The 22,861-nt window shown below is 40.7% G+C and overlaps 1 protein-coding gene across 3 annotated transcripts in view; it reads left to right on the top strand.

Annotated features, from left to right (window-relative positions):
* wtap (WT1 associated protein) overlaps positions 1-22,861 on the top strand; it is a 43,272-nt gene that overhangs the window by 1,498 nt on the left and 18,913 nt on the right. For 2 of the 3 annotated variants that reach the window (XM_063056591.1, XM_063056592.1), the window contains exons 2-4: positions 2,459-2,496; positions 2,595-2,650; positions 5,311-5,369. In XM_063056591.1, the coding sequence (XP_062912661.1) occupies positions 2,467-2,496; positions 2,595-2,650; positions 5,311-5,369 (145 nt within the window). In that variant the 5' untranslated portion in view covers positions 2,459-2,466. Of the gene's footprint in view, positions 1-2,458; positions 2,497-2,594; positions 2,651-5,310; positions 5,370-8,165; positions 8,233-22,861 lie in introns of those variants that run through there. The other variant, XM_063056593.1, reaches the window with a different exon arrangement.

Below are 22,861 nucleotides of genomic sequence, written 5' to 3'. Positions count from 1 at the left end.
CAATATTCTAATCCTGGCAACGTCCTATATCTTCTGTGCAATGTGACAACTGCATGCATCACCCAAACAGTGATATAAATAGTATTGTGTAGGTTTTTATTATTACTTCTTTTCTATAACTCCACCTGATAAATGAAAGCATCCTTTGAGCCTTTATACCTTACTATCCTCCCACTTATGCTGGTTGGTAGGATAATTTGTAATGTAAATTATCCCTGGTGCAGTGTAGTTGAGTGTCAGGGGAATCTGGGTGTGGCTGGTGGGCAAGTTCAGGAGAATGGAAATAATTGGTGGGTTACAGTTTCCATGTACCATGGTTCCAGATGTCCTTTGAGAATTGTCATTGCAACTCTTGCACCTAGCAATTTGCAGTCACCTGACCAAGCATTTCTATACCTAAGTAAATTACAGTCTTAAATTTGAGATAACATCATGAAGTTTTAAGGACTCATGGGTCAGCACACTTTGTGCTTCTAACATTCTCTGTGTTTCCTTGAAATCTTCTCGGGGGGTTCTCCTCCAGAGAGCAGCGAATGCTGAGTTAATCATGGAATTATACACCATGAAAACAGGCTGTTGAACCCAACTGGTACGTGCCGGCCAAGATTCCTTTCTAACCTTGTTCAATTTGCCCATGTTTAGCCTATATCCCTCTAAATCCTTCCTATCTATGTATAATTTAAATGTTGGTAATGTACCTGCTTCAACCACTTCCTCTGGCATCTTGTGCCAAATACTGACCACCCTGTCCAAGTACCCATTAAATTTTGAAGCACTTACTCCAACTACTTCCTTCCAAAAGATGCCCCTGACAGATTTTGTAAAACTTAAACCTCTGTCCTCTAGTTCTTGATTCCCCAACCCTGGGAAAAAGACTGTGTACATTCTCCTTATCTATACCCTTCATGATGTTATACACCTATAATATCACCTTTCATTCTTCTATGGTCCAAATGAGGTGGAGGGTGAGAACAAACTCTCTCTTTAACTTAATCCTTCAAGTTCTAGCAGCATTATCAAGTATAGTGAGAATGTTTGACCAAAAATATGGAAGTTATAGGAACAGGGAAAGAAAATGGCATTCATGTCAAGATCAGGTTTAAGAATTCCTCCACACAAAATGCTGGAGGAACTTAGCAGGCCAGGTAGCATCTTTGGAAAGGAGTACATAAAGGAAGTTTCCAGCCAAGACAGTCCTGATGAAGGGTCTTGGCCCGAAACATCATTTACTCTTTTCTGTAGATGCTGCCTGGCCTGTTGAGTTCCAGCAATTTGTATGTGTGTCGCTTGGATTTCCAGCATCTGCAGATTTTTTCGTGTTTGTTAAGGAATCGTATATCCTGAATTTCTCCATTTAGAGTTATGCCGCTGTAAGGCAAAGAATTGAATGATGACATTGGATCAGATATTAAGATGGTAAAATTAATGACTGATACAGACAAAGCCTTTGCTATGAAATTAATAGTATATTCATAAATTGATTAGTTGACCATTAGCAAGGTGTGTAGAAAGGATTTCTAGTTTGCGGAAATGAAGGATTCCTCCATTTTGTACCCCAAGCCTTGTGCAATAAACGGCAACAAATTGTTTGATTCCTTACTACTGCCAAATCGAACGGCTTTATATTACATTTGTACAGATTCGGCCTGAGTGGTTGCCTAACAGCCTGGTGTGAAAACACCTATGCCCAGGAACAGAAAAGCCTACAAAAAGTGGCGGATACAGCCCAGTCCATCACAAAGTACTCCCCACAACAGAGCAAATTTATCTGGAGCGCTGCCGCAAGAAAGCAGCATCAATCACCAAGAACCCCATCATCCAGGCCATGCTCTCTTCTCACTACTACCACTGGGCAGGTACCTTAGGTCTCACATCACCAGGTTCGGGAACAGCTATTACCCTACAACTATCAGGCTTCTGAACCGGTGTGGATAACTTCATACACCTCAACTGAACTGATTCCACAACCCACAGACTCACTTGCAAGGCCTCCTGAACTCATATTCTCAATATTGTTTTATTTGTACCATTTGTCTTCTTTTGCATTTTGGTTCTTTGTTAGTCTTCGTGTATAGTTTTTCATAAATTTATTGTATTTCTTTGTTTTCCTGTAAATGCCTTCAAGAAAATTGATCTCAGTGTAGTATATCGTAACGTATATGTACTTTGATTTAGCCCGCACTATTTTGAGATGTGAATATTTAGAGTGGGACCGTATTGATAGATTTGTTATTATGAGGCATTCAAGGTTGTATATTGACAGAAATTACAGATGGCATGGCATGGTTAAGTTTCATATTGTCAGTGATGCAAGTTAAATCCTGAACTCAACTGCTGTCTGTATGGACTAAGACTGATTCCAGAATTGACTATAATGTACTGTAAGTACCAATTAACTGCAAGAAGATAGTGTTTTGCTATTTGGATTATTAATGTAAATTACCAACATTTTTTTCAGGAATCAGAATGACTAATGAAGAACCTCTACCAAAGAAGGTAAGTAGGAATAAATTTATATGTTCTATAAAACTTTATAAGGTGATCACTTCGTCACTTGTAACAAATAATAATGTCTTGTTTTATTTTGTGTATAGGTTCGCCTAAGTGAATCAGACTTCAAGTCTCTATCCCGAGATGACTTATGTTCCAGGTAATGATTAATGGAATGAAGTTGGAAACTGAGATTAACCAGTGAACGTGCATGTCTTTATTTTAGTGTGAAGTATTTTAATTGCTTTGGAAGATTTTATCCAATAATTGATCAGAACCCAGGGTCATTACCAATTTTGTTTGATCTGGGGAGAAGAATTGTATTTTTGTTAGTATTTCTCACTACGATTATATGCTGTGCAGTCTTTTACTGAAAGGATATTGTGGAGAAGGCAGGAAAGTGATGTCTAATGGTATTAAAGTATATTATGACTTTTTGCTGAAATCGTTTGTCATGATCATCTGTAATGAGTATCTTCCGTTCAATTCAGACTGATAGACTGATGTTAAATTCCCATATTACAGACAATGAAATTGTTTAGCTTTGCTCAACTTGTAACAGTTTGCTCCTAGTGTTTTATATAACTGGCCCAACACCAGTCCCTGCACATACCTCCAGTCAAAAACCTCCAAATTAGTTTTGTATCGAATTGTCTTGCTCCCCTAGGTCCTATGTGATCTCATCTTTTGGGCCAGTTTCCCATGCTGGACCTTCTCAAAAGCCTTGCTAAAGTACATGTGAACAAAATATTGATCATCTGTGCAAAACAAAACCCAAATTTGTGAAATGATTTGCCATGCAAAAAGCCATACTATCCCTCATCTGTCTTTGCCTTTCCAAATGCAGTTATTTCCTGTCTCTCAATACCCCTTCCAGTAACTTGCTTACCATAATGTAGTCAGGGTACTTATGTGACTGATCTAGAAAAAAAATTCTGGTAAATGGTACAAGTGGCGATGATAATTGCACTGAATATCAAAGATGGGCTATGATTCAAGACTATTTAATGTCATTTCCGGTACACAAATGTTAGGAGAAAGGAATAATTGTTACTCTGGATCTGATGCAGCACAAAAAAAAAACTGAAAAGATAACAATAATGATTGTTAAAAAAATGTAATAGATATAAATACATAAGATAGCTTCTATACATTGATTGTATGTCCATAAAGTGGCACTAAGCTGTATTTAAGGTGACTGGTAGGAAATAATAAAGTAGTGGTGAAGTTAATGGGTGGAGGTGTTGATCACTTACTGTTTTTGAGTCTAGTAGTCCTGTTGTGGATACTATGTAGCCTCCTCCCTGATGTGAGTGGGATAAACAGTCCATGAGCAGGGTGTGTGGGATCCTTCATGATGGTACTGGCCCTTTTCCAGCACTTTTCTGTATATGTGTCCTTGACAGTGGGTAGGCTGGTGCCAGTGATGCATTGGACAGTTTTTACAGCCCGTTGTAGAGCCTTACTGTCCACCAGCATGTAGTTTCTGTACCAAGCAATGATTCAGCTTGTTAGGATGCATTCTACTGCACATCCATAGAATGGTTTGAGTATGGATGTGCAAGGTCCAGCTTTCTTGACTGTGTAGAATGTGTTCTGGGACTATGAAAGGTTGTGTGTGATGTGCAGTCCCAGGAGTTTGAAACTGTTGCAGTTTCCACTGCTATACTGCTGATGTAAAGGAGGGTGTGAGTTCTCTTGAAGCCGATAACCATCTCTTTAGTGTTGACATTAACGAAGAGGTTATTTACCTGGCACCAGACATCGGGCTTCCTTGTTGGAGATGGTCATTGCCTGGACTCATGTAGTATGAAAGTTTGCCACTTACCCACCATGCCTAAACGTGTCTTGTTGTTACACTGTAGAAACATGCACTCTTGCTCAGATGCAAATGGAATTGAACACTCTGCAATCATCAGTGAACATTTCTGCTGAAGATGATTGGGCAAAGTTACAAACTGCCCTGAGGAACTTGTGCAAATGATGTACTGGTGGGGCCTTTCACCTACTATAACCATCTTTCTTTTGTCCACCACTGGTGCCATTTGATTTTAGTTTTACCTGGATTGTTTGATGCCACACCCTGTCAAATGCAGCTTTGATGGTAAAGGATAGTCACTAAGCATACCTAGAATTCAGTTCCTTAGTCCATGGTTGGACTAAGACTTTGAAATCCAATCTGGGACCTGTAAGTAGGTTATTGATGGGCATTCATTGCTTGATGGCAGTGTCAATAATACCTTCCATTATTTTGGTTTAGATTGACAGATTGGACGTCCTTTTGTTTTGTGAATAGGACATAATTGGGCCATAAACATTAAGGTTAAGGTCTGAGGAGCTCTGGTTTACCCTCACTGAGTCCCAATTTTATTCCTGGTTATAGTGTATGGCCACTAGAGCTGTAGAAAAGGTTCATGAAAATGATATCAGAGTAAATTATGTAAACACTACTGACAAGACCTGAATATAAAACGGTAAGAGGTGATGTGGTGATTAATATAATTGAGAGATGGCAAGAAGCTGTTTCCTGTTTCGGGCCAGGTACTGAAGCACTGTTATAATAAATTTACAGGCACCCTGTTAAGGTGTGATCGCTTTGCAAAAATGTTACTGGAGATCTGATTTATTCAGGTTAGCTGAAAATGCTTTACTAGCTAAAAGAAGTCAAAATAGAGCTTGGCTCTCAGAGTAAATTAGCCAAAGTCAATTGGTTTACTCCTGTTCCTTTTTTTTAATGAACAGTTTGTGAGAATGAAGCAAAACAATTTTTTCTTGATTGTATTTGTGATTTAATGCCTGATCAATTCTATTTTCCTCCAGGTGGAAACAACAGGAGGTCTATGTACATGCATTGGAAACTAAGTGCTCAGAGCTCAACTGTAAGTTGTTTGAGTTTCTTTTGTTTTTCTGGTTAATCAGAACAGCTGGAAAAGATTGTTTATTTTTAAAGTACAGAGGTCCTATAATCCTATAAAGGTCCTATCATTGCCAGTTAGGTTGTGCTCCCTGGTTGCATCAACTTAACATTTGTCTTAACACTGCAGTTAGCAAAATCTATGAAGTTAAAACTTCTGAGTATGAATCTCTTGGATCAAATACAAGCTTGCACTTTCAGAACATCTTGAAAAAAGTAGTTTTTTGATGTCTCAAAAACTGGCACAGCAGCCAAACCAACGAACACATCAGGAAACCAAATTTTTAAATAAACCCCGGTTGCTTAAAGAGTATTTAAATATGCTATAATGTATTTTAGCATTGTTACCTTGTTGTGTTGGTTTATTGAGATCAATTAAGAAAATGTTCTTTTTCATATCACGTTCCACACTTAGCAAAGAGCGCTGAAACTGGTGTTGCAGCAGATCTTTTTGGCCCCTCGCAAATATTTAACCTTAATGAAATAGACAATTTTACCTAATTGAGCATAATTTTAACAGCTGTATTTAGCTGGAGAGAGCTATGGGAAGATTCTTGAAAATCTTTTTTTCTGAATTACGCCTTTCATCATCACCCGCATTAATAAAGCTTGACTTCCGCAGACCTAAGTTGAGTCATTGCACTGGAGGGTGGTAGATCTAGCTGACTGGAGAATGCCTTTCTTTCTGAGTTTTTAAATATTGTTAATCACTTATGATTTTCATTTCATTTTCATCCTTGGAATGTTATTAAGTGCATGAAGTAGAAACATAAGAATTAACTGGACTGGGCTGAGAACGTGTTTTTGTCTGACTTGCCTAACTTGTTTAGCGTCGAATCTTGAAAACTTGGTTTTAGTTAGTCTGTAGTCACATTATTTCAAAAGCAGTTGTCCATTAATTTATCCATCTTGCTACCGCTGCATTGTTAGATACCATGCTTTTAAACTTCACCTTTTAATAATTTTCTATCCTCTTGTCCTATTTACCATTTACCTTTATTTCCAACACTTGTTAAATATACTTCTCTCCTGTTGGTTACTGTACGCTTGCAATGGTTAATTTATAGCCTCCACAAAAGCACTAGCAGACTCCCTTGCATGTATAATGGTTCCAGTGCTCCTGAGGTATAACCTGAATGATTTGTGCTGCCCCGTGTTACTGGAAAGGCAGTCAGATATGCTAGACTATATGTGGATAAAATATTAAATGATTCAAATAATGCATTTTCCAATTTTATGATTTTTTTTCTAATACGGTGGAATAGCATAAAGTTAATTTTACATTCTTTATCACATGGCCTGCTGCATTGCGCAGAAGGCCTTGGTTACTGTGCAAAGCAAAATGAATAAAAAGAATTGTTGGACTGAATGAGTATCCTCTGAACTGGGTTTCTTTTTAATTCTCATACATCATGCCCAGTGGGCAGAATATTACTATCCTGAAGAGAGCATTGAAGTCATCCAGTTTGTTTGTTCCACTTCCCTCTTTCATAAAATTATTAAAATCTAATGTTTCTTTTGAGTGTTGTTCAACTAGCTGTTGAATCTTCATATACGGTACCTTCCTAGCTTGAACTGTATTTCAAATCCGATACTTACGATTCTTTTGCAAGTCACCTAGGGTCAATCTTCTGGCTTCCTTCAGCCATTAGAAGCAGATTTTCTTTGTGTTATTCTCTCTGATGTTTGCATGGTTTAAAAAACTATGAGTTCTATATATTCTCCAGTTTTAAGCAGAACAAATTTCTGTATTCTATCTGCACACCTCTCCTGGAACCATTCTGCTATGCAGTAGTGCTGTGGGTAGTTTGCTGTACTAATATTTTAGAGCCTAGAGGAGTGGATTAACAATCCAGAGATGCAAATTTAAATCCCACCGTGGGATCTTAATTCACTTACTAGCATGGAATATGTTTAAAATTACATCTACTGCCACATAACTACTGGATGAGATGTTACAGAAAACTCTTATGGTTCACTGATTTCCTTCAGGGGAGAAAATCTGCTTGCCTAATTTGCCATTATGTGATCTGTCTGGGTGTTGATGATTTCTGTTTACTTTGTGTTTGGCTTCAAAATGGCCTGGCAAGTCACTGTTTGGCAGGATGATTATGGATGGATAATAGTCCTCCCTTTGCCAGTGCTGGTATCTTGAAAAATTAATATATTTTTAAAAATCTCTTGCACCTTCACTGAACTCTTCATGTTCTTGTGCCCTGAACTGGATATAATTCTCCTTGCATAACATCCCTGTTTATTTAACTGTTGCACATATTGAAGAAAAATTTCCTTAACTGTTTTGAAATTGTACAATTTTGCATGTACAGTGGATTCCGGGTAATTGGAACACACTGTTACCAGTACATATAGGCCCAATTAAGCAGCTGTCCCAAATAGCTGAAGTTTCATGAAAATGGTTAAAAAGATAAAATAAGACAAACTTCAGTGTAACTAAGTTAACAAATTACGTGTTTAAATGAAATACAGAACAAATTTGGACACTACCAATACTACTACAGGACTGTAAAACTATTAGTTCCTGATAATTATTGATGGGGCAGTCGGCATATTTTGCATGCCACAGTCCCAAGGAGACATTAGATTTTGCATTACTAGGCATTTGGCAACAACCAATAAAAAGAAGTTTGCACCTTCTGTGAGTGGGCCATTGTTGGAGTGGGGAGTTGAAGTTTCAACGAGGAAAAGCATCAGACCTAGGTAGATTATTTTTTCCGTTATTCATTCTTCCTTTCTTTCTTAGTGCACATTTTGAGCAGTGAGGATGCCAGACAGAATACTGGAATACACCTCTGTGGGATGTGGATTAGGTAGGGAGACCTCCAGTATCCTTGATTACTACATCTGCAAGAAGTGCATCCAGCTGCAGTTTCTAGCAGACTATGTTAGGGGTTTGGAGCTGGAACTAGATGTACTCCTGATCAAGGCTGAGGGGTTGACAGACAAGACATACAGGCAGGTATATATACTCAAGGTGTGGACATGGATATTTGGGTGACCACAGGAGGGGAAAAGGGGATACACAGATAGCACAGGGTACTCCTGTGGCTGTTCCCTTCAACAACCAGTATACTGCCACAGTTTGTCAGGTCTCTGGCATTGATTCTGGTTTGTGGCTCAGAAGGAAAGTGGGGGAGAAGAGGTGAGCTGTAGTAATAATAGATTTGTTGCTTAGGGGAGTAGAAAAGAGGTTCTGTGGACAAGAACAAGATTCCAGGATGGTTTGTTGCCTTTGGTGCCAGGGTCATGGACGTCTCAGATGGAGTCAACAGCATTCTTAAGTGGGAGAGTGAGCAGCCGGAAGTCATGGTCCACATTGGTACTACTGACATAGATAGGAGGGGATGATGAAATCCTGTAAAATCAGTTCAGGGAGGTAGGAGCTAAGTTAAAGGACAGGAACTCCAGGGTTGTGATCTCAGAATTGCTACCTGTGCCACACGCCAGTGAAGCTAGAAACTGGAAGGTTAAATATGTAGCTAAGGAGATAGTGCAGCTAGGAAGACTTCAGGTTTTTGGATCATTGGGCTCTCTTCCGGAGAAGGTGGGACCTATACAGGAGGGATGGTTTGCTAGTGTTACACAGGTGATAAGCTCGAATTGCAGGGGGATGGGAACCAGAGTGCTACCAATAGTGAAATGGTTGTGGAAAAAGATGTTGTTAAGCCTACATACAAAGTCAGGAATCAAAAGGACGAGCATGATGGGACTAATGTTCTGAGTTGCATATATTGCAATGCAGGAAGTATTGTAGGAAAGGTGGATGAGCTTGGGGCATGGATCAGCATGTAGAATTATGACATTGTAGCCATTAGTGAAACTTGATAGGAGGAGCAGGACTGGCAGCTCAATATTCCGGGGTTCCACTTTAGACATGACAGAGCAGGAGGGATTAAAAGAGAAGGGGTGACATTACTTACACAAGTAAATCTGCAGATGCTGGAAATCCAAGCAACACACACAAAATGCTGTAGGAACTCAGCAGGCCAGATAGCATCTATGGAAAAAGTCTACAGTCGAAATTTTGGGCTGAGACACTTCATCAAGACTCTGATCAAGTCCTGATGAAGGGTCTCGGCCCAAAATGCCGAATGTAGACTTTTCCATAGATGCTGCCTGGGCTGCTGAATTCCTCCAGCATTTGTGTGTGTTGGTTGGATGGCATAATTTGTACAATGCTCAGTCAGGATGAAGGGTCGTTTAGTGAGGCTTTATGGGTACAACTGAGGAATAAGTAAGGTATGACCATGTTAATGCAATTATATTACAGACCACGCGATTTAGTGGAGCAAATTTGCAGAGAGATCGCAGACTGTGGCAAGTAACATAAGATTGTGATAGGTGATTTTAACTTTCTACATATTGACTAGGAATCCCAAACTGTAAAGAGGCTGGATGGGAAAAGGTTTGTCAAATGTGTTTAGGAAAGTTTCCTCAGTCAATGTATAGAGGTCCCAGCTAGATACAGCTATTAGGGAATGAAACAGCAGGTGACAAAAGTTTGGATGATCATAATGGCTCCTCACACGGCTGTGGACCACCTGGACAACACAATCACCTATGTCAGGATGCTGTTCATCAACTATAGCTCAGCTATCAACTACAGATCATTCCCACAATCCTGCCTGAGAAGTTGCAGAATCTGGACCTCTGTACCTCCCTCTGCAATTGGATCCTCGACTTCCTAACTGGAGGACCACAATCTCTGCACCTTAGTGATAACACCTCCTCCTCGCTGACGATTGACAATGGTGCACCTCAGGGATATGTGCTTAGCCCACTGCTCTACCCTCTCTGTACCCATGACTGTGTAGCTAGGCATAGCTCAAATACCATCTATAAATTTGATGATGATACAGCTATTGCTGGTAGAATATCAGATGGTGACGAGAGGGCGGACAGAGTGTAATATGCCAACTAGTGGAGTGGTGTTCCAGCAACAACCTGGCACTCAACGTCAGTAAGACGAAAGAGCTGATTGTGGACTTCAGAAAGGGTAAGACAAAGAAACATACCAATCCTCATAGAGGGATCAGAAATGGAGAGAGCGAGCAGTTTCAAGTTCATAGGTGTCAAGATCTCTGAGGATCTAACCTGGTCCCGACATATCAATGCAGACGACAATGACTATACTTCATTTGGAATTTGAAGGGATTTGGTGTGTAACAAATACACTTGAAAACTTCTGTAGTTGTACCATGGAGAGCATTCTGGCAGGCTGCATCACTGTCTGCTAATTGGGGGGGTGGGGGGGTCTGCTGCACAGCACCGAAAGAAAGCTTCAGAGGGTTGTAAATTTAGTCTGCTCCATCTTGGGTACTAGCCTGCAAAGTACCCGGGACACCTTTAGGAAGTGGTGTCTCAAAAACAAAATTATTAAAAGTTGCTGCATTTTGAATCAGTGTCCATTGGCCTGAATGGATAATATAACACAAGCGTGCACAACTGGCACTATTTAAAAACTTCACTCTAAGCGTGTAGTGTCTTAACAAGTTCGTGTGATTGACACTTGTTAGAAACTAATCTGCAAGAGAACCTTGCCCCCATTAAGCAGCATAGTGTCCCAAGTAAACGAAAAGAATCCCAGCTCTTTTTTTAAAATTTGTTTTGGTTCTTAAGATTTGTGTAAAACGACTGTCCCAATTAATCAGTGGTCCAATTAATTGGAATCCGCTGTATTGTCTTTTTATCTTTCACTTTTTGCATTGAATTTCACTTGTCGTGGCTTACCAACTTGGATACTGTGTTCGTCATGTTTTCCAAATTGGGCATTATATTTTACAAATAGATGGTTTTAAAACCATGTTTTAACCATGTCCTCATCTGCATGGTTACCTCAAAAATGTTCAGTCATTGCCGGCTTTCTCTTATTGCTCTACACCTATAAAACTATCTTGATTTTCTCCAGTAATCTTATTTTTAAACCATGTTTCCATAAGCACTAGGTTTATCCAGTTGTTACATTTATATTTTTGAAAATTTTGTGGCATCATTGTGAATTGGGAAATTTGTAGGTAGTATTTCTGTAACCACATACGTTATGGTAATCTAGGGTATATCCTATCTGTCTGGAGTCATTTAAGTACTTTAAGTTCTGCCAGTCTTTCCTGCATTCTCCACTTTACCTTCCATTACCATATGTTTGGTAAAATTCTCTTTGGAAAAACAATGATTCAAAGTAATCTGATATCACTACTTTTTAGTTCTTTGTCTTCTTCACTCTTAAGTTTCTGGACCATTAATCAAGAGCCTGAATTAATGGCCCATTATTCAGAGGTGTGTTTACAGATTTTGCCTTTGCAGATCTAAATTTTAAATTGGGTTAATTAAGTGATATGTTTTTATATTAAAATTTAATCTTATAGTGGTTACCTTGAAATGCTCAGATTTTCACAAAACCCTTCTGGTTCATTTATGTCCTTGCGGACAACTTATATATTCTAACCACCTAGAGCAATGTGATTGATAGGTGCCCCTTTGAAATTGCTGAGCAACATCACCACCTATGTTAAGCAATTAGTAATTCATAAGATAAGGATGCGTAGAGTTGGAGGTGATGTATTAGCATGGATAGAGGATTGGTTAACTGATAGAAAGCAGAGAGTTGGGATACACGGGTGTTACTGTGGCTAGCAATCAGTGGTGAGCGGTGTGCCACAGGGGTCAGTGCTGGGCCCCCAATGTTCACAATGTACATTAACGATCTGGAAGGTGGGACCAAGTGTAATGTATCTAAGTTTGCTGGTGATACTAAGTTGGCTGGAAAAACAAATTGTGCGGAAGATACAGAGAGTCTGTAGAGAGATATAGATAGGTTTAGTGAGTGGGTAAGGGTCTGGCAGATGGAGTACAATGTTGATAAATGTGAGGTCATCCACTTAGGAAGGAAAAATGAAAGAACAGGTTATTACTTAAATGGCAAAAAATTGCAGCATGCTGCTGTGCAGAGGGACTTGGAAGTGCTTGTCATGAATCACAAAAGGTTGGTTTGCAGGTACAGTAGGCTGTCAAGAAGGCAAATGGAATATTGGTCTTCATTGTTAGAGGGATTGAATTTAAGAGCAAGGAGGTTATGTTACAGCTGTACAGGGTATTGGTGAGGCTGCACCTGGAGTATTGCATGCAGTTCTAGTCTCCTTACTTGAAGGATGCACTGGCTTTGGAGGCGGTGCAAAAGAGATTCACCAGGTTGATTCCAGAGATGAGGAGAGATTGAGTTGCCTGGGATTGTACTTGCTGGAATTCAGAAGAATGAGAGGAGATCTTATAGAAACATACATGGAATTATGAAGGGGATAGATAAGATAGAGGCAGGAAAGTTGTCAAGTCGTCACTTTTTATTGTCATTTTGACCATAACTGCTGGTACAGTACACAGTAAAAATGAGTCAACATTTTTCAGGATCATGGTGCTACGTGAACAACACAAAAACTACACTAGACTATAGACCTACCTAGGACTGCATAAAGTGCACAAAACAGTGCAGGCATTACAATAAATAATAAACAAGACAATAGGCACAGTAGAGGGCAGTAGGTTGGTGTCAGTCCAGGCTCTGGGTATTGAGGTGTTTCCACTGGTAGGTGAGACTAGAACTAGGCAACATTGCCTCAAGATTTAGGGGAGTAGATTTGGGACAGGGATGAGGAGGAACTGCTTTTCACAGAGAGTGGTGAATCTGTAGAATTATCTGCCCAATGAAGCAGTGGATTTAATAAATATATTTAAGGCAAGGTTGGATGGATTTTTGCAAGGTAGGGGAATTAAGGGCTATGGGAAAAGGCAGGTAGGTGGAGATCAGCCATGATCTTATTGAATGGCGGAGCAGGCAGGATGTGCAGGAGGCCTACTTCTACTCCTATTCCTTATTTCTTACCTTCTTTTGTAATAGACAATAATTGCTAAGAAAAAAAGTGGATTTAAAAATTACTCAGCAAATCCTTTGTCCTTTAGGGACCTCTGGTTTCAGGTGCATTGTTTTTACACTTCCATTGGCTGTAAGTTATTGAAAAGGCTGTTCTCACTGTACTTTACAAAGTGAACCCTGGCTCTTCACAATGACCACCTTTAACACTATTCTTGCGCTTGAGTTTCAGTATCTCTCAAAAATGTTTGAAACATACAAAATACACCTGGGCAGCTCCATACTTCATCACAGATCCAAAACCAGATAGATTCTGAATCAGAATTGGGTTTAATATCACTAGCATATGTCAGGAAATTCGTTGTTTTGCAGCACCAGTATATTTCAATACCTAATTTAAAAAATTATAAATTACTGTAGTATCTCTGTGTGCAGCTCCAAAGAGATTTTTTTTGATTCTGTGGGAATTCTCTCTTATTAGTGTAATATTTAAAATTCCTACCCTTATTTATTTCCCCCTACCTTTCCTGAAATCTTTTTAGCAAAGAATGTGAAAGAACCAACTCTGATCTTTTCGTGTGGCTGTCTGTAACAGTCACTTATCTGACTGTTGCGTTCAGATATGTTACAGCCATATTATGCCAACCCCCCAACACAATTGTTTGCACCTAATTAATTCAGTGTTGTTTTAAATTTCTCCATTTCTTTTAGTATTTCCTTCCGAGTTACAACTTGGCACGTAATATTTGACAAAAAATTTCAAAGGAAAACCATACATGATAGATACTGAGTTAAGTTTAGTAGCTGTAATATACCTTCATTTTCAAAAGATCTTTGATGGGAGGAATTCCCAAGTCGTGTTTCTACAATTCAACCCTGTGGAGTTAAGATATTGTGTATTCCTATGTATGAATGAATGTGCCACTGTGCTTGTGTTTTTGGGTATGGAGCAGCAAATCTTGAGCGATTTTACCTTTTAGCAAAATAGTGAGTGAGTTCTGCTTTGTTTATCACCTTTACCTCTGTGTACAGATGTAAATCTAGCAATTCTAAAAGTGAAAATTGAAAGGTTCAGACTACTACTACTACGCCGACTTAGGCCTAGGGGGCTGACGTCGGGCACAATGACGGACTCTCCACTTCTCCCTCTCCCTCATCAGTCTGTTCAGTTCATCCACATTAGCCGTGCCGCTGTCTTCTAGGAGCGTGTTGACCATAGTCTTGGGAGGGCGCCCAGGGTTCATCCTCCCATGCTTGGGCTCCCATATGATGACTAGGCTGGCAGGTAGCTCGGGGTGGCGTAGACAGTGCCCCGCTAGTTGCAGTCTTCTCGCCTCGGTTTAGTGGTGAGCATCGGTAGGTCGTCATAGAGCTCGACGTTCGTCATGTGCTGTTGCCAACTCACGTCAAGAGCCATCCGGAGCATTCGTGGTCTAGAGACTTTCACATAGTCTTGGTGAGTGTCCACGTCTCAAATCCATACATGAGAACGGACTCTATGACTGCTATGAAGATCCTCTTTTTAAGCCCTCTGGTCAGGTTCGACTTCCAGATTTCCTTCATGTCGTTCATAGCCCTGCACGCCAGCGCCTTCCATATCTTTATGTCCCTCTGCGAACTCATCATACTTGACCCGAGGTACTTGAAGTCAAAGACTTTCTTAATGGTATCATTCTTTACCTTCTTGAGAGTACCTTCGTAGCAGTTAAACGCCATGTACTCTGTCTTTTTAGCATCTAGGTGAAGTCCAACTTTATTGCACTTAATTTCCACTTTTGTCGGTAGCTGCTGTGCTTCCTCTGGCTGGTCAGAGGGCAGGACTATGTCAGCTGCAAAATCGAGATCTGTGAGCGTAACTGGTCTGACCCTTTTGGTTCGTCCTGGTTTTATGGTAAAAGGTTCAAAGGTACAATTTAATGTCAGAGAAATGTATATAATATACATCCTGAAATGCTTTTTCTTTGCAACCATCCACGAAAACAGAGGAGTGCCCCAAAGAATGAACAATGGCCAAATGTTAGAACCCCGAAGTACCCCCCCCCCCAGCTCCCCCCTCCCATGCATAAGCAGCAGCAAGCAACAATCCCCCCACTGGCAAAAAAAAGCATTGGCACCGCCACCAAGCACTCAAGCGTGAGCAAAGCAACAGTAAAGATGCAGACTTGCAGTTACCCCAAAGACTACATTGTTCACCCGGCATTCGACATACCACAGGTTCTCTCTCTCCTTAATAAGGGAGAAAGAGATGTCTCCATCTTCACAGCGAGCAGGGAGACGTAAAAAACAACCCGCTGGTTTACAATGTTAAAAGTCTGCCAGGTCGCTTTTTTCGAGCTCTGTGCCAAAAGATCACGATCACAAATCTCTGGGCACACAGCCACAGATGTTCAGACTCCCCCAACAACACATGGGTCTCCTGTCATGACACCGACACTCAATCTGTCTGTCTCCAGAGCCCCGAGATCCTAGGCTTTCAAAGCCGAGCCGAATACTTAGGCCGGTTATGAAACCCCGAGAGCAGGTCCCATACTCGCAAAGAACAGTAGTCAGCGTGTATTTCCAGGTCAGGGTCTTCAAAAGAACCCAGAAAGGGAAAAATGAAGATGATATTATAAAGAAATTAAGGCAACATGATTTTGGTGGAGGAAAAAGCAGGAAACTAGTAATGCAGATTATGAACTGTATCAGCACAAATAAGGATGTAAACTCCTTTTCACTGAGTACTTAACAACTACAAAGACTCACTTCTGGATCTTTCAATCCAGGATATAAAAGTAGAAGTGCATCTTAGTACTAAAAACCAAAATAACAGAAATAGATGTAAATAGTTCACTGCTGTAGGCGAGAAGGACAGTGCACAATGTGAAAAGGCTGAGACCGAATTTTTTTAAAACAAAACCTCAGGCAAAGAAATTACTGTGTCAAATTATCATGGAATGTTTAAAATATGATTGTATGAGCAAATTGAGCTCGGGTATTGAGAACATTATCAGGAGTGTTGTGAGAATAAATCCTCAACTTGGCATTTACTACAAAATTACCTTCAAAAAGAAAATAATTGGCAAACCAAAGCAAGCAAGGATCAGTGACAGAGGATTAGTATACTTTGCAAAAAGGGAGGTAGAACAAAACCCAAAATAAGTAATTCATTTTGAAGCTGCGTTCCTAAACTTAAACAAGATTATTAAGGTATGAAAAGGTTGTGGTAGATGGAAGGCTTCACTAAAAGTCATGACAGACAATTGTTGACAGTCAAGGAATGAATTCAGTAGCTGTAGCAGGAGCAAAGCAACCAAATGAATGCAACCAAACCATGCATGTCAAGATGGGTGGGTCCAGAACACTGAGGATTTCTGTAGTAATGTGCTGATGTTGGGGAAATTCATCTCCAATAGCAACAAGTGCCACACTCAAGTCAAACGCTACCAAAGTTAAAGTAAAATTTATTATCAGGCTACGTACGTCTCACTATATACAACCCTGAGATTCTTTATCCTACGGGTATACCCAGCACATCTATAGAACAGTAACTGTTAAACAGGACCAATGAATGCAAACTGTGCAAATGCAAATAAAAATAAATAGCAATAAATAACCAGTATGAAATAGCAAGATAAAGAGTCCTTAAAGTGAGGCCATCTGTTGTGGGAGCACCAGAAATAGAATGAGAGTAGTTGTCCCCTTTTGTTCGCAAGCCTGATGGTTGAGGGGCAGTAACTGTTCTTGAACCTGGTGGTGTGAGTTCTGAGGCACTTATAACTTCTACATGATGGCAGCAGCAAGAAAAGAGCATTACCTGTGTGGTGAGGATCTTTGATGATGGGTGCTGCTTTTCTATGACAATGTTTCATGTAGATGTGGTCAATGGTTGGGAGGGTGTTACCCATGGTGTACTGGGCTGAATCCACTATCTTTTATAGGATTTTCCGCTCAAGGCATTGGTGTCCCCGTACCAGAGGCATAATTCAGCCAGTCAGCACAGTTTCCACCACGTATCAATAGAAGTTTGCCATGGTCTTTGATGATATGCCAAACCTCTGCAGGTTCGAGGAAGTAGAGGCGCTGTTGTGCTTTCTTTGCAATAGTCCAGGACAGGTCCTTTGAGATAGTGACACCCAGGAATATAAAGTTACTGACCTTCTCCACCTCTGATGAGTACTGGCTCATGGGTGGTTTCCCTCCCCTGAAGTCTACAATTAGTTCCTTGGTCTTGTTGACATTGAGTGAGAGGTTGTTGTTATTACACCACTCAGCCAAATTACACCACTCTCCCTCCTGTATGCTGATTCATCATCACCTTTGATACATCCCACAACAGTATTGTCATCAGCAAACTTGTATATGATGTTGGAACTGTTCTTAGCCACAGTCATGGATGTAAAGCAAGTAGAGCAGGGATTAAGCACACAGCAGTGTGGCGCTCCTGTGCTGATGGAGATTGCGGAGGAAATATTTTTAATAATCTACGGTCACTACTGTCAAGGCCAGATCAGGAATAGTCTGTGTGGTTTTGTGCATGGTGGTCATGTCTGACAAGTCTTTTGGAGTTTTTGCAGAGGTAACTAAGAGGGTAGATAAAGGTAGAGCGTGGATTTTGTCTATATGAACTTTAGTATGGCCTTTGACAAGGTCCCTCCTGAAAAGCTGCCCTGGAAGGTTAGATAACAGAGAGCTAACCATAAGACATAGTAGCAGAGTTAAGCCATTTGGCCCATTGAGTCTGCTCTTCCATTCAATCAGGAATGATTGAGCCTTCCTTTTTTCTCCTCCTCAACCCCAGTTCACAGGCTTCTCCCCATAATCTTTGATGCCATGTCAGATCAAGAACCTATCAATCTCTGCCTTAAATACACCCAACGACCTGGCCTTCACAGCTGCAGGTGGCAACAAATTCTACAAATTCACCACCCTTTGGCTAAAGGAATTACTGTGCATCTCTGTTTTGAAAGGGCGCTCCTCTATCTTGAGGCTGTGTCCTCTTGTCCTAGACTCTCCCACCATGGGAAACATGCTTTCCACATCTACTCTGTCTAGGCCTTTCAACATTTGAAAGGTTTCAATGAGATCCTCCCTTTTCCTTCTGAATTCCAGTGACTACAGACCCAGAGCCATCAAACCTTCCTTGTATGATAACCCTTTCATTCCTGGAATCATCCTTGTGAACCTCCTCTGGACCCTCTCCAATGCCAGCATATCTTTTCTTTTTTCTTTTTTTCTTCTTCGGCGTGTGCATCTGCGTGCGTCTGTGATGATGTCTTTTTCATGGCTTTTTACGAGGCGCGGAGCGAGAGAGAGAGACTGTGTGGTGCACCACTCCTCACACAGACATTTTTTGCAGTATTTTGCCTTTTATTTTTACGAGGTCGAGTTGCGATCTCGACACTCAACCTGGCACGGATGGAAAGTGTACTCGGGAGCGGACCCGACTAGTTTCAAACCCGGGAACCTCCGCTCCCGGGTCCAGTACCGATGTCGTTGCACCACCAACTGGCCCGTCCAGCATATCTTTTCTAAGATGAAGGGCTCGAAACTGTTCACAATACTCAAGGTGAGGCCTCAGCAGTGCCTTATAAAGCCTCAGCTTTGCATCCTTGCTGTTGTATTCTAGATTTCTTGAAATGAATGCAAACATGGCATTTGCCTTCCTCACCACCGATTCGACCTGCAAGTTAACCTTTAGGGTGTTCTGCACAAGGACTCCCAATTCCTTTTGCATCTCAGAATTTTGGATTTTCTCCCCATTTAGAAAATAGTCTGCACATTTATTTCTACTACCAAAGTGCATGACTATGCATTTTCCAACATTGTATTTTATTTGCCACTTTCTTGCCCGTTCTCCTAATCTGCCTCAGTCCTTCTGCCCCTCCACCAATCTTCGTATCATCTGCAAACTTGGCAACAAAGCCATCTATTCCATCATCTAAATCATTTATATACAGCAGAAACAGAAGTGGTCCCAACACCGATCCCCTGCGGAACACCACTGGCAGCCAACCAGAAAAGGATCCTTTTATTCTCAGTCACTGCCTCCTACCAATCAGCCAATGCTCTAACCATGTTAGTAACTTTTCTGTAATACCACGGGCTCTTAACTTAGTAAGCAGCCTCAGGTGTGGCACCTTGTCAAAGGCCTTGTGAAAGTCCAAATATACAACATCCACTCATCCCCTTTATCTATCTTGCTTGTAACAAGGTGGATTCAGAATTGGCTTAACTAGTGGGGCGTGAAGGGATTAGTGTTATTCATTATTTATGTAAATAATTTGGATGTAAATGTGTGTGGTATGATTAGCAAGTTTGCTGATGATACTAAATTAGGGGGTCTTGTTAATAGTGAAGCAGGGTACGATGAATTGCAAAGAGAGCTTGATCAGTTAGGGATGGGTTGAGGAATGACATATGAATTTCAACTGGATGCTGGGGGTTTAGATGTTTCAAAGGGGACCGGGAGGAAGCTAAAAGAGGTGGTAGAATGGCATTGCCAATCAGGGATAATGTTACTGCTATAGAAAGGGAAGATGTCATGGAGGGATTGTCTGTTGAGTCTGTATGGTTGGCAGTCAGGAAGGGAACAATTGTGAGCATTCTGTAGATGCCATGAAGAACAGATTTGGAGGCAGATATTGGAAAAGTGCAAAAATAAAAGGGTTGTTGTTATGAGTTTCTTCAACTTCCCTAATATTGATGAGGCAGAATTTGTTAGGTGTGTCTAGGAAGAATTCCTGGACACACACGGGCAGCCCGACTCGGAGAAGCCACAGTGGATCAGATACTAGGCAATGAATCTGGTCAGGTGACAGACACTCGGTGGGTGAGCATTTTGAAGATTGATTGCAACTTCCTGATGTTTACCATAGTCTTGGACGGGGAGCAGACTTAAGGTTTAGAAAGCAAGGATGGGGCATGGGTCTCGAAAGATACAAGTTAGTCAGGAGGGAGCTTAAGAATGGACTTTGGAGGGCTAGAATGTGACATGAAAAGGCCTTGGTGAGTAGGATTAAGGAAAACCTAATATTTGAAGAGCAGGTGGAAAACTAGAGTGAGGGTAGGACTGATCAGAGATTTTTAAAAAGGAAATATCCCTGGGGTTGGAGAAGGTAGGAGAGGTTCTTAATAAATACTTTGCTTCAGTATTCACCAGTGAGAAACATTGACAAATGTAAGGACAGTATAAAACTGGATGATATCCTCAAATATGTCAGTGTTGAGAAAGAAGATGTACTAGAGCTTTAGAAAAAAATGTGTTAAGATCCTGGGCTGGACAGTCTATACCGTAGGTTACTACAGTAGCGGGGAAAAGATTGCTGTGCTTTTGGCGATGATCTTTGCATCCCCACTGGCCATTGCAGTAGTACCATAAGATTGGAGCTGGCAAATGTTGTTCATTTGCTTTTTTAAAAAAACAGGTATTAGGGATATTCTGGGAATAAAAGAGCAGTGAGTCTTATGTCAGTGGTGGGCAAAGTAAAGGATGGGATTCTAAGAGACCGAATTCATGAGCATTTGGAGAAGTATAGTCTTAATAAGGATAGCATGGTTTTGTGAGGGGCAGGTCATGCCTCACAACCCTGATTGAGTTCTTTGAGGAAGTGGCGAAAAAAACAGATTTGTGAAGGTAGAGCAGTGGGATGTGTATGTGGATTTTAGTGAGATGTTTGACAAGATTCTCCATGGTAGGGTCATTCAGAAAGTTGGAAGGCATGGGATTCAGGAAACCTAGTTGTATGGATACAGAATTGTTTTGCCCATAGAAGACAGATGGTGTAGTAGATGGAGTGTATTCTCTCTGGAGGTTGGTGACCGGTGGTGTTCCATGGGTATCTGTTTTGGAACCCCTGTTCTATGTGATTTTTATAAATGGCTTGGATGAGGAAGTCGTCCAAGTGGGAAGGGCAGGTTAGTAAGTTTGCAGATAACACCAAGAAGTGGTGATGTGGATAGTGTAGCATGTTGTTGTAGGTTACAAAGGGCTGTGCAGATGGAGTTCAATACAGAAAAGTATGAAGTGATACACTTTTGAAGGTCAAACTTGAAGACAGATTATAGGATTAAGGGCAAGATTCTTAACAGTGTGAAGGAACAGAGCAAAGGAGGATAAGAGGTGGACTTGATAGAAGTGTACAAAGTGATAAGCATAGGTAGAATGGACAGCCAGAGACTTTTCTCCCCAGGGCATAATGGCTAATGTGAATGGGCAAAATTTTCAGATATTGGAGGAAAATATAGCGGGTGAATGACAAAAGTAATTCATTTACATAGAGAGTGGTGTGTGTCTGTGTAGAATGTATTGCCAAGGTGCTGGTAGAGTTAGGTATGTTAGGAACATTTTAAGAGCTCTTAGATAGGCACATGGGTGAAAAAAATAGAGGGTTATGTTGGAAGGAAGGTTTAGATTGATCATCTGTATCAATCTGGATGATAATGTGATAAATTGGATCAGCAAATTTGCAAATGGCACCAATTTGGGGAGGTGGTGGACAGCAGGGAAGGCTGTCAAAGCTTGCAGCAGGAATCAGACTAGCTGGAAAAAGGGGCTGAAAAATCACAGATGGGATTTAATCTGGACAAGTGTGAGTTGTTACATTTTGGGAGGACAAACCAGGGTAGGGCTTGCACAGTGAACAGTAGGGTATTGAATGTGGTAGAACAATGGGATCTGGGAAAATAGATACATAATTCCTTGGAAGTGGAGTGACAGGCAGATAAGTAAAGGGAGTTCTTTTTTGCACTTTTGCCTTTGTAAATCAGAGTATTGGGTTCAGGAGTTAATGTTATGTTGAAGTTGTATAAAATGTTGGTGAGATCCAATTTGGAGTGTTTTATGCAGTTCTGGCTATCTGCCTGCAGTAAAGATGTCAATAGGATGAACGAGTACATAGAAAATTTACAGGAATGTTGCCAAGACAAGGACTTTCCCTAATGCTCATCCTTTAGGTTGAATAGGCTAGGACTTAATTCTCTGAAGCATAGGAGGTAGAACCTACAAAATTATGCAAGGTAAATGCAAGCAGGCATTTTCCACTGTGTTTGTGTGAGACGGTTAAAGGTGAAATATTTAAGGGAAACCTCAAAACTGTGGAACGAGCTGCCAGTGGAAGTGGTTAATGCAGGTTTGATTTCAGCATTTAAGAGAAATATGGATCAGTACAAAAATGGAGGGGTGTGGAGGGCTATGCTCCAGGTGCAGGTCAGTAGGACCAGGTAAGCTAATGGTTCAGCACAGACTAGACAGGCTGTAGGACCTGTTTCAGTGCTTGTAGTGCTCTATGATTCCATGACTAAAAACTGCGTTGGTGGTACCAGTGCATTACGTTGAGGTGTAGTAAGTCCAAATGTCAAAAGCTTATAGGACGGCAGGGATTACTTTCGTTTCGTAGACTGTGAGCTTTGTGCAACATATGAAGTCTTGATCTTCAGTCATCTTGATAGGTATGATGGTAGACAGAAGGTGATGGGGGATTTCATCACTGATCTCTGTTTTTGTTGAAGAGTGGCTCCCGAGACTATGGAAGGTTAGTTTTGTGTGAAGTATGTTGCCTACAATCAGAAAGTTGATGTGTTTTCTTTATTAAAGA

Source organism: Mobula hypostoma, chromosome 8 (assembly GCF_963921235.1).
Source record: "Mobula hypostoma chromosome 8, sMobHyp1.1, whole genome shotgun sequence".
NCBI lineage: Eukaryota > Metazoa > Chordata > Chondrichthyes > Myliobatiformes > Myliobatidae > Mobula > Mobula hypostoma.
Note: the sequence above shows the minus strand (reverse complement) of the source record. Positions and strands in the feature narration are given on the sequence as shown.